The 10,818-nt window shown below is 34.3% G+C and overlaps 2 protein-coding genes across 2 annotated transcripts; both read left to right on the top strand.

Moving 5' to 3' along the window:
* Positions 1–302: 302 nt before the first annotated feature.
* Positions 303–3,962, top strand: LOC114193950. The gene is made up of 2 exons (XM_028083956.1): positions 303–418; positions 517–3,962. Exon 2 carries the CDS (start codon positions 568–570, stop codon positions 3,862–3,864), a length of 3,297 nt encoding a protein of 1,098 aa, XP_027939757.1. The 5' UTR covers positions 303–418; positions 517–567; the 3' UTR covers positions 3,865–3,962.
* A 3,493-nt stretch (positions 3,963–7,455) lies between these two features.
* On the top strand, positions 7,456–9,588 carry LOC114195075 (exocyst complex component EXO70B1-like). The gene has a single exon (XM_028085470.1). The coding sequence runs from the start codon at positions 7,456–7,458 to the stop codon at positions 9,586–9,588; it is 2,133 nt and encodes a 710-aa protein (XP_027941271.1).
* The last annotated feature ends 1,230 nt before the right edge of the window (positions 9,589–10,818 follow it).

The following is a 10,818-nucleotide window of genomic DNA, read 5'->3' as shown; positions in this document are numbered from 1 at the left end:
CCCACAAGTGAAACATTTGTCCTAGCATTTGAATTGAGAGTCTCTCAACAACCTCCCGAGTTCACAAGTTTTTTTCTCGGAAAGTTCGTCCAAAACTCCACGGATAACGTTTGGGGTCTATATGATTCATATTTAGTTTAAATTCACTTTTTTCCCTTTAGTTTTTTAACATGAAATTTTAGTTTTCATAAAGTGTTAATTACAAATATGATTTTCCATTTTCTAAAATTGAACAATTTTTTGTTTGACTGTTGATATAAATTAGTATTTTATTTTGCAGAACAAAAATTGCACACCGGATTTCCCGCGCTAGAAAATAGATGAAGATAATTCTCTTAATATTTGCCGTGCTAGAAAAGCAACCTATATTTCATTTCAAGTACTTCGGAGTGACTTCTATGAAGATGAAGTTGGCATTGTAGGTCAAAAAGTTTTTTTTTTTTTGTTCTTTTCTTTAGGTTTCCTTTTAGGCCAAAAAAGTAACTGGCTACCCTTTACGCGAAATCTTCATTACAGTGAGGGGTTTCTCTCATCCAGGCTCTCTGTTCGTGGTGGGTGAATGGCTGAATGCAAACCTTTCTCTCTTACTTGAGAAAGAATGCAATGGCCATGCATAACCAAATTCTGAGATGGCTGAAGAAAACAAAGGTACTCAAACTTGTATCTCTTGCTTCATCTGCTGTTGGACTGCTCTGTTATGCTCTCAGTTCCTCTTTCAACCATTTCTTGGGAAACTGGAGCTGGTGGAAGATGCTTCTTTATATTGTTTTCAGTTTCATCATTTGTTTAGCCGTCTTGTTCACACCCGCAAGGTCAAGTTCCACATCTTTCCGGCTGGAATTTCATTTGGCATTTTTGGTTCTTATAATCACGTCTGTTTGTTCCTTCTTGTTTGATAACGTGGTGAAGGGTAAACCAGACGCATACAGCCTCATCTCTTGGGCTGCTTTTGCAACCATGTCGCTTGGCTTGTCAAATCTCACTCAATTTGGATTCCAGATCGATCTTCTATATTTCTTCTGCGGAGGTCTAACAGTACAACTCATGAAGATCAAATTGTGGTTAGTCACTATTGGAGGGGGTTTCAGTTATTCCCTCCTCCAGCTTCGTCACTATCCGAGCCACTCAGACAGGGAGAACCTTCGACTCGAGAACCAAAATCAAGTAATCATTCAAGTTAATGATTCAGGGATTGGTAGTAGTAGTACAAGTCATGAAGAAGCTAATGCTGATGTTGATAGTACTCCAGGCACCTCACCAGAAGATGAGAATCTTAGATTCCAAGACCATCTACTCACTCAAAGCAATTCACCTTCACAAGATGGAAGCGTTGACGATGGTCTTATCATCCGACAACAGCTCATAAATAGTATAAAAGAGCTTGAAAAGGAGAATGAGATGCTTGTTCCCATGTTTTGTAGACACATAGAGAAATACCTTACAAACGTGTTAGTTGACCCCGAAGGAGCACCCAATCCTGACGTCAACTTGGTGATGGATGCACTTCCATCGGAAATTATGAGGCGCCTTAAGGAAACCGTGAAGCTGATGGTAGATGCAGGTTTTCAGGAGGAATGCAGCGACATTTACAGCAAATGGCGAAGGGAATTTCTACAACATTGTCTGCAGAAACTTGGGTTGCAAATTGAATTGCAATTGGAAGAGCCCAACAATGAGAACATTATGAAGTGGTTAGACACGTGTATGGTAGCTGAGAAGATACTGTTTCCCAATGAAAGGAAACTCTGCGATTACCTCTTTTCAGGGTTCTCTGTCGCTGCAGATGTCTCCTTCGATAAGGTTTGCGAGGAACTGACGATTGGTCTACTAAGTTTTGCCAATACCATCATAACAACTGGGAGCTATTTGTCGGATCTTTTGCTCGATTTCTTCCCTACAATGTCGAAGTCATTGGGCGAGCTGACCCTGAAGTTTACTTCAGAGACGTCATTTGTAGATGATATTGAAGACGTTCGGCAAAGGTTGGCTATGCTAAACAAGTTTGGGCTAATTATTTACACTAATAATGTGCAGGCACTTGTTACCGACGGAAGGCTTCATCTATTTATTATGGAAGCAATGCACTACATCCATTGGATAACAAAACAGAGGGTTGACCGATCCGACAACGTGGGAAATTTTTTATTTTGGGTGATGATAGTAAGGATGATTGAGTTGTTAGAGAGAGAGTTGGTAGCCAAGTCCGAAAACTACTACTCTGACCCCGCATTGGGCCATGATTTTATGATCAATAATCTCAGCAACATAGAACAAAAGACGCGTGATTTGAAATTGAGCAATGATTGGTTTCGACAAAACGCAGCAAAGGTGGAACAATACTGCAACGTGCATCTAAGAAGGTTGTCAGAACAAGCTAATGCTGATATTATTACTCTTGGTACCTCACCAGAATATGGGGACCTTAGATTTCGAGGCCATCTAATCACTCAAAGCACTTCATATTCACAAGATGATGTTCTTATCATCCAGCAACTCGTGAATTGTGTAAAGGAGCTTGAGAAAGAGAATCAGATCCTTGTTTCCATGGTTTGTAGTCACGTGGGCAAATACCTTAAAGCCGTGTTTGATTCCAAAGAAGTACCGGATCCCGACATCAACTTCGTGATGGATTTACTTCAACCCAAAATTATGAGGCGCCTTAAGGAAACCGTGAAGCTGATGGTGGATGCCGGTTTCATGTTGGAATGCAGCGACATTTACAGCAAATGGCGTAGGAAGTTTCTAGAACAGTGTCTGCGAGCACTTGGGTTGCAATTTCAAACGCCTAACAATAAGGACGTTGAGAAGTGGTTAAAAACGTGCAAGGCAGCTGCAAAGGTACTGTTTCCCAACGAAAAGAGACTCTGCGATTACCTCTTTTCAGGGTTCTTTTTCACTTTGGATGTCTACTTCGAGAAGGTTTGCAAGGAACTGACGATTGGTCTACTGAGTTTTGTCGATACCACCATAACAACCGGCAACTATTCGCCGAATCTTTTGTTCAACATTGTCCCTAAAATGTCTGAGTCATTGGACGAACTGCTACTGGAGTTCACCTCACAGATCTTTTTTCACAAACCGTCATTCTTACGTGATCTTGAAGACATTAAACAAATACTGGATATGCTAAACAGGTTTAGGGATATTATTTACCCTGATAATGTGTCGGCACCTGTTACCGACAGTGGGCTTTGTCTGATTACTGAGGAAGCAATGAACTACATCCATATGATTTGTAAAGGTAAGAAAAGACAGAGGGCTGACCAAACTTACTACGTTGGAAATTCTTCATTTTGGGTGGTGATAGGAAGGATGATTGAATTGTTGGAGAGCGAGTTGGAAGCCAAGTCTAAAAACTACTACGCTGACCCCGCCTTGGGCTCTGTTTTTATGATTAATAATCTCAGCTACATAGCACAAAAGACGCATGATTTGAAATTGGACGATGATTGGTTTCGACAAAACACAACAAAAGTAGAACATAACTGCAACCTCTATCTAATAAGTTCGTGGAATAAGGTGGTGGAACTTTTGAAGGTTGAGACAAATGACTCCGCGGAAGCTGATGTGGTAGCGGAGTTAATGAAAAGGAAGCTGCATTTGTTCAACATGCACTTTGAGGAGACATGCACAATTCAATCTACATGGACTGTCTCTGATAAGCGACTGAAGGAACGAATGATAAAATCCATAGAGGATTTTTTGTTGCCAAAATATGGAAAATTTTGTGACGAGTTTCGAGTTGTTTTTGGTAATCAAGCTTATCATTATATTAAGTTTGGATTTCTAGACATTCAAAATTGTCTCAACCATTTGTTTCTTCTAGACGAGGAGATGAATACGGAAGACAAGAAAAACATATGAAGTTTGCAAATATTTAGAATACAAAATTTCATTGTCGCAAGTGCAGTTCATAAAATGCGTTTTATTGTTTTTCTTTAATATTTAGTTAGTATCTACTTTAAACTATCTAATTTTTAACATTTTGTGTGATGGTTCTTTTATATTTGTCAAGAGTCACTTGTCGTCCATAGAAACTACTTTGGAGTTAACTCATAATAACTTTTTGTAGTAACAATAACACTTTGTTTGCTTATCTTTCGTCTTTTTTTTTTCTAATGTTTTTTTAGAATATATATATATATATATATATATATATATATATATATATATATATATATATATATATATATATATATATATATATAATTGTTTTCAAAAACTAGCTTCAACTATGTCTTTCAACGACACGAAATTATCATGTTAAAAGTGTAAATGTTTTGAAAATAATCAAAACTTTACCATGGTAGTTTCTTAGTTTCTTTTGAACCATCATTGAGAGAAAAACAACGATAATTTTACATTGAATTGTCATTAAAAGGGATGTTTTAACAATAATTGACCAATATTTTGAGAAAAAATCAACATTTTGATTATGTGCTAAAAATCTTATATACAATGTTTAATCTCGATAATAGATCATAAAACACACCTCTTTTGTTTTGCATGAGTTTAGTATATAGTCTCATGCTTTTGTACCTTATTTTTTTTATATAATCAACATTTTGTTTTTTATAGGGTTAAATATGTTTTTAGTCCCTGAACTTTGGCCAAAAATTGGAATTTGTCCCTGGTCAAAACTTTGATAAATTTTGATCCCTAAACTTTAAAAATGAATGAATATAGTCCTTTTAATTCAATTACATTGACTTTTTTCAACATGTGGAATGCGTTTCATGTTAATATTAGAGTTATTTACGTCATTTGACACATTCTCGGCTTAATATTTACTGAGAAATGCGTTCGAAACCTAAAAAAAAAGTTAACAAAAAGGACTATATTCATTCAGTTTTAAAGTTTAGGGACCAAAATTTATCAAAGTTTCAACCAAGGACAAATTTCAATTTTGGATCAAAGTTCAGGGACTAAAATCATACTTAACCCTTTTTTATATTATTATATTTTGGAATGTTAATCTAATCAAAATTCCAAATTTTCATAATGACGCGTAACATTATAATGTTAAAAAATATTAATACTAAATTGATATCAAACTAATTTATTTTAAATACAATGATTCTTATCTTTGAAAATAACACGAATAATGATATTGTGAAATTTAAATAGAAAAATGTTACTAAACAAACAGTTGAAATTGAAAACAAGTGCCTAAATGATCTACCCCGTGTGTTTATCTGCATTTTTTATTTTATCTGCATGATTTGAAAACAACCTCCAATCCTCCACCACCCTCTTAATGTGTAATGGTTGATCCTTAATTATTGAAAGGTTGAAATAAATGTCAAAGTTACTCTAGTCAAAAATAGATAATGACAAAAATATTTAGCTATAAAATTCATTCTTATTTGATAATATTTTATTATATTTTAAAAATTAAAAATAGTTACAAAATATATTATATTTTAATAATTGAAAATTATAAAAAAAATTTAAAATACTTTTAAATTTTTTTAAAATTATAAAAATATTTATTAATTATTTTTCATTCATAGGATAACTAATATTTCAATTATCTATTTTATTTAAAATATTCTTTATTTACTTTTTTTAATAGAGAAAATATTTTACCTTCCACTTATAATCTACCTGTGTAAACAGAGACTACACAGAGGATGTGCCAGTGTCCACAAAACAAACTAGGTATGGTAGGAAAAATTTCTAAACATTTCTACAAGTTGAAAAAGAAAATTTACTTTTGAAAGATTATCTTTTTGACATTTTTTTTTTGATAAAATTGACAAAGTTTTTATAAATAAAATTAAAACAAGTTAACATTTTATTTTTTAATTAAAATAAAATAATAAATTAATTTTTTTTACCTAAATAAATAATTTATCAAACTTATAAAAAAAACTTTGTTACCCCAAAACTTTGTCTACTGTGTTCTTAGGATATTGACGTCTACTGCAGTTATTATTGTACTAAGTTGGATATGAATAAATTTTGTATAAGTTACACTATATGACATGATAAGAAACCTCCATACTCTTCTAAGGCTTGAGGAAGATCCCAGTGAAAAAGTGTAACATATTACTAATTTATCCATCATATAACTAACGCAACTCTGCAAGTAGCCTTCTAACACTCAGAACTTCATATTACTACTTGTAAACATAATGGAAGTAGCGAACCTTTTCAGTTGCTTGGTAAATTCAGTTTCACGGTACAGGGGAATATAGTTGCACTCCACTACTTTCAACTGTTCCATATTGTTGTCAAATTTATAATGTGTCAAGTGATCTTCATTCCAACATTTCCACCAACTCAAACCGACATGTCTAAGAGTTTCCACAAATTTCCCTAAAATAAGGAATCACCCAAATCAATTCCTCCTCTCTGATTGATCTTGCAATTTGCACTCTATATTTTAAAATAAGAATAGAGTAAGGAACTTACACCACTAGATTGAGTATGTTGCTGGCTGCTAAAAAAAGCAGCACCACTCTAGAAACATCATATGAAAATGAAAGAGAAGCATGCGACGAGACACCAGAGGTTGGAAAACTACAGGGTTCAGTATTGAATTGGACTTGCCTAAGAAAAAGTTTAATTAATTAGATGTTAGCCACATGAGTGTTTTCAATTTGTTACTCATAAAAATAAAATATTAATTGCATTTCACTTTTAAAAAAGTGTCTCGATTATATTTCTTTCAAAAACAAAATTAACGTCATTAACAGTACAATATGTGTCATTCTCTGAATTTTTTAATTTTATTTTAATTTATTTTTTGCAAAATTTATTTATTATCACGTGTTAAGCCTCTGTTATGAGATGTAACAATATCAATGTTACGTTACAAGATAACGTCACTTAACAAGTATTATTATACTGATTTTAATTTATTACTCATATAAAGCGTGGTGCGTAACAACACGTGACCGTGATCGAAACATGTCATTAGGGTATTATTAAAGCTTTTGTGGTGTATTTCGTGATTAGTGACGCTCTCAGAAGGGTCAATAAGGGAACACATTTTCATGTTCCCTGTTTGTAATTATTTTTGTGAAGGATATTTACTTCACGGGTCATTGAAATTTAGTTAAATATTTTTTATTTGTTTTTGGTATTTAAATATTATCATTTTGAGTAAAATAGGATGATTTCGTTTGTCTATCAAAATTCTCTTTTTAAACTTTGTCCATCCACAAATCTTCATTCATTTTTTCCAACTCAACACAACACGCTTCATGAAAGTCCCTAACTTTTGAAATGAGGAGTCTCCTGACAACCTTCACAGTCCACAGACATTTTTTCTCCGAAAGTTCGAGGAATCCCCAAACAAATAACGTGTGGGGTCTGCACGACTCACTGAGTGTAACTGTGTAAGAATATTTTGGTTGAAGTTCACTTTTTTTTTTTATCTATACTTTTTTAAACATGAAATTTTAGTTTTTTATAAAGTTTTCATCACTGGGCTTCTCTCGTCTAAAAATGGAGGTTCTCTGTTTGTGGTGGGTGAATGGTTGGATGCAAACCTTGCTCATACTCAAGCAAATTCTGAGATGGCTGAAGAAACCAAAGGTACTGAGACTTCTATGTCTTGCTTCATCTGTTGTTGGACTGCTCTGTTATGCACTCAGTTCCTCTTTCAACCGTTTACTGGGAAGCTGGAGCTGGTGGAAGATGCTTCTTTATATTATTTTCAGTTCAATCACTTGCCTTGCCGTCTTGTTCACACCGGCAAGGTCGAGTTCCTCCTCTCACCGGTTAGAAGTTCATTTGGCATTTTTGGTTCTAGTAACCACTTCTGTTTATTCCTTCTTCTTTGATAACGTAGTGAAGGGTAAACCAGATGCATACAGTCTGATCTCTTGTGCTGCTTTTGCTACCATGTCGCTTGGCTTGTCAAATCTTACTCAATTTGGATTCCAGATAGATCTGCTATATTTCTTTTGCGGAGTTCTAACAGTACAACTCATGAAGATCAAATTGTGGTTAGTCATTGTTGGAGGGGGTTTCAGTTATTCCCTCCTCCAGCTTCGAGACTATCCGCGCGACACCCCAGAGGAACAAAATCAAGTAATCATTCAAGTTGATGATTCAGGGAGTGTTAGTAATAGCAGTCATGATAGCACTCTAGGCACTTCACCAGAAGATGAGGATCTTAGATTCCAAGACCATCTACTCACTCAAAGCAATTCACCTTCACAAGAGGAAAGTGTTGATGATGTTCTTATCATCCAACAACAACTCATGAATTGTGTAAAGGAGCTTGAGAAGGAGAATGAGATGCTTGTTCCCATGCTTTGTAGTCACGTGGACAAATACTTTAAAGCCGTGTTTGACTCCAAAGAAGTACCGGATGATCCCGACATTAACTTGGTGATGGATTCACTTCCATCGGAAATTATGAGGCGCCTTAAGGAAACCATGAAGCTGATGGTGAATGCCGGTTTCATGGAGGAATGCAGCAACATTTACAGCAAATGGCGCAGGGAGTTTCTAGAACAGTGTCTGCGGGCACTTGGGTTGCAATTTGAAACGCCCAACAACGAGGACGTTGAGAAGTGGTTGAAAACGTGTAAGGCAGCTGCGAATATACTGTTTCCCAATGAAAAGAGACTCTGCAATTACCTCTTTTCAGAGATCCCTGTCGCTGCTGCGGATGTTTCCATTAATAAGGTTTGCAAGGAAGTGACTATTGGTCTAGTGAGTTTTGCCGATACCATCATGACAACTGGGAATTTGTCGAATCTTTTGTTCAACATCGTCCCTAAAATGTCGGAGTCATTTGTCGAGTTGTCACGGGAGTTCATCTCACTGGTTTTGTATCGCAAGTTCTCGTTTATAGATGACATTCAAGACGTTCGACAAAGATTGGCTATGCTAAAGAAGTTGAGGAAATTTATTTATCCCAATAAGGTGCAGGCACCTGTCACCGATGGAGGGCTTCATCTGATTACTAAGAAAGCAATGGACTACATCCATCTAATTTGTAAAGGTAAGATAAAGCAGAGGGATGACCAAACTTACCGCATGGGAAATTCTTCATTTTGGGTGGTGATAGGAAGGATGATTGAATTGTTAGAGAGCGAGTTGGAAGCCAAGTCTAAAGACTACTACGCTGACCCCGCCTTGGGCTCTGTTTTTATGATTAATAATCTCAGCTACATAGAACAGAAGACGCTTGATTTGAAATTTGACGATGATTGGTTTCGACAAAACAGAGCAAAGGTGGAACAAAAGTGCAACCTGTATATAAGAAGTTCGTGGAATAAGATGGTGGAGTTTTTGAAGGCCGAGACGTATGAGTCCGCGGAACCTGATGTGGTACCGGACGTAATGAAAGATAAACTCCATTTGTTCAACCTTCACTTTGAGGAGACATGCACAATTCAATCTACATGGACTGTCTCTAATAAGCGTCTGAAGGAACGAATAATAAAATCCATAGAGGAGTTTTTGTTGCCACAATATGGAAAATTTTGTGACAACTTTCGAGTAGCTTTTGGTAATCAAGCTTATCATTATATTAAGTTTGGATTTCTAGACATTCAAAATTGTCTCAGCCATTTGTTTCTTCTAGACGAGGAGATGAATACGGAAGACAAGAAAAACATATGAAGTTTCCACAAATTTAGAATACAAGATTTCATTCTCACAAGTGCAAGTGTAGTGTTATAAAATGCGTTTTATTGTTTTTCTTTAATTTTTAGTTAGTATCTCCTTTAACCCATCTAATTTCTAACATTTTCTGTAATTTGGCAAGAGTCAATTTGTCGTCCATAGAAAACACTTGGAATTAACTCAATAATTATTTGTGGTAACAATTGCACATTGCTCGGTATCTTTGATCTCTATCTTTCTTTGTTAGGATTTTTTTTTCTAATGTTTTTGAGAAAATTATATGTTATATATGGTGATAGACCCAATGAGAAGAACATTGTTAAAGTAAATCATTTTAAAAATTTTTTTCTTTCTAGCCTTTACTTTCCACAAAGAGCTAAAGGCTTGAGGTTATGTGGTTATAGGTCCAACTGATCGGTTTTTTTCTAAGTGGGTTATTTTGAACTCCTTTCTCTTTTAACCTTTATGTTCGAAAGAGTTAAAGCCTTGGGGACAATGTGACTAGAAAAAGTAAATTGACTTAGGATGTCATATAATAATAAATGAAAGGATTAGAGAGACATTAAATGCATTAAAGAGGCATTAAGAGAGTGTTAATGGGACAAATGAGGTGAAGAGACTAAGGAAGTTAGGATAAATCCTCATATGTATTTTCACTAGTGTATATATATGTGTGTGTGTGTGTATATATATATATATATATATATATATATATATATATATATATATATATATATATATATATATATATATATATATATATATATATATATGGTTAAAATATCTTTTTAGTCTCAATTTTCGTCAAATTTTATCAAATCAGTTCTAATTTTATTTTTGTGTTCAAATAGGTATTAATTTTCGTCAATTTTGTTCAATTTAGTTTTTTTTTGCTAACACAGTTTAAATCATTAACGGTCATGACGTGTCACTTCGTGTTTTTTTTATATTTTAATTTTTTAAATTCCTCGTGTCAACCCAACAACATTCTACGTGTTAGAGTCGATGTTTTATATTCAATTTAGTTCCAATTTTTTTAACATGAACCAATTTTGTCCCTCTCCAAATTGAGACCAAATTTAATTTTTATATTAAAATTCGCATTTTTTATTAAATATATTAAAACTCACAACATTATAACTTTTATATAAAAATTAAATTTGGTCCCAATTTCAAGACAAAATTATTCAATTTTAAACAAAATTAGAACTGAATTGAATAAAATAA

The sequence above is a fragment of the Vigna unguiculata genome, chromosome 8 (assembly GCF_004118075.2).
Source record: "Vigna unguiculata cultivar IT97K-499-35 chromosome 8, ASM411807v1, whole genome shotgun sequence".
Taxonomy (NCBI): domain Eukaryota; kingdom Viridiplantae; phylum Streptophyta; class Magnoliopsida; order Fabales; family Fabaceae; genus Vigna; species Vigna unguiculata.
This window is presented reverse-complemented; position numbering and strand designations above follow the sequence as displayed.

Excerpts from the sequence above, each read along its gene's own strand:
- LOC114193950 (XM_028083956.1), top strand. The coding sequence starts at position 568 with ATGCAAACCTTTCTCTCTTACTTGAGAAAGAATGCAATGGCCATGCAT.
- LOC114195075 (XM_028085470.1), top strand. The coding sequence starts at position 7,456 with ATGGAGGTTCTCTGTTTGTGGTGGGTGAATGGTTGGATGCAAACCTTG.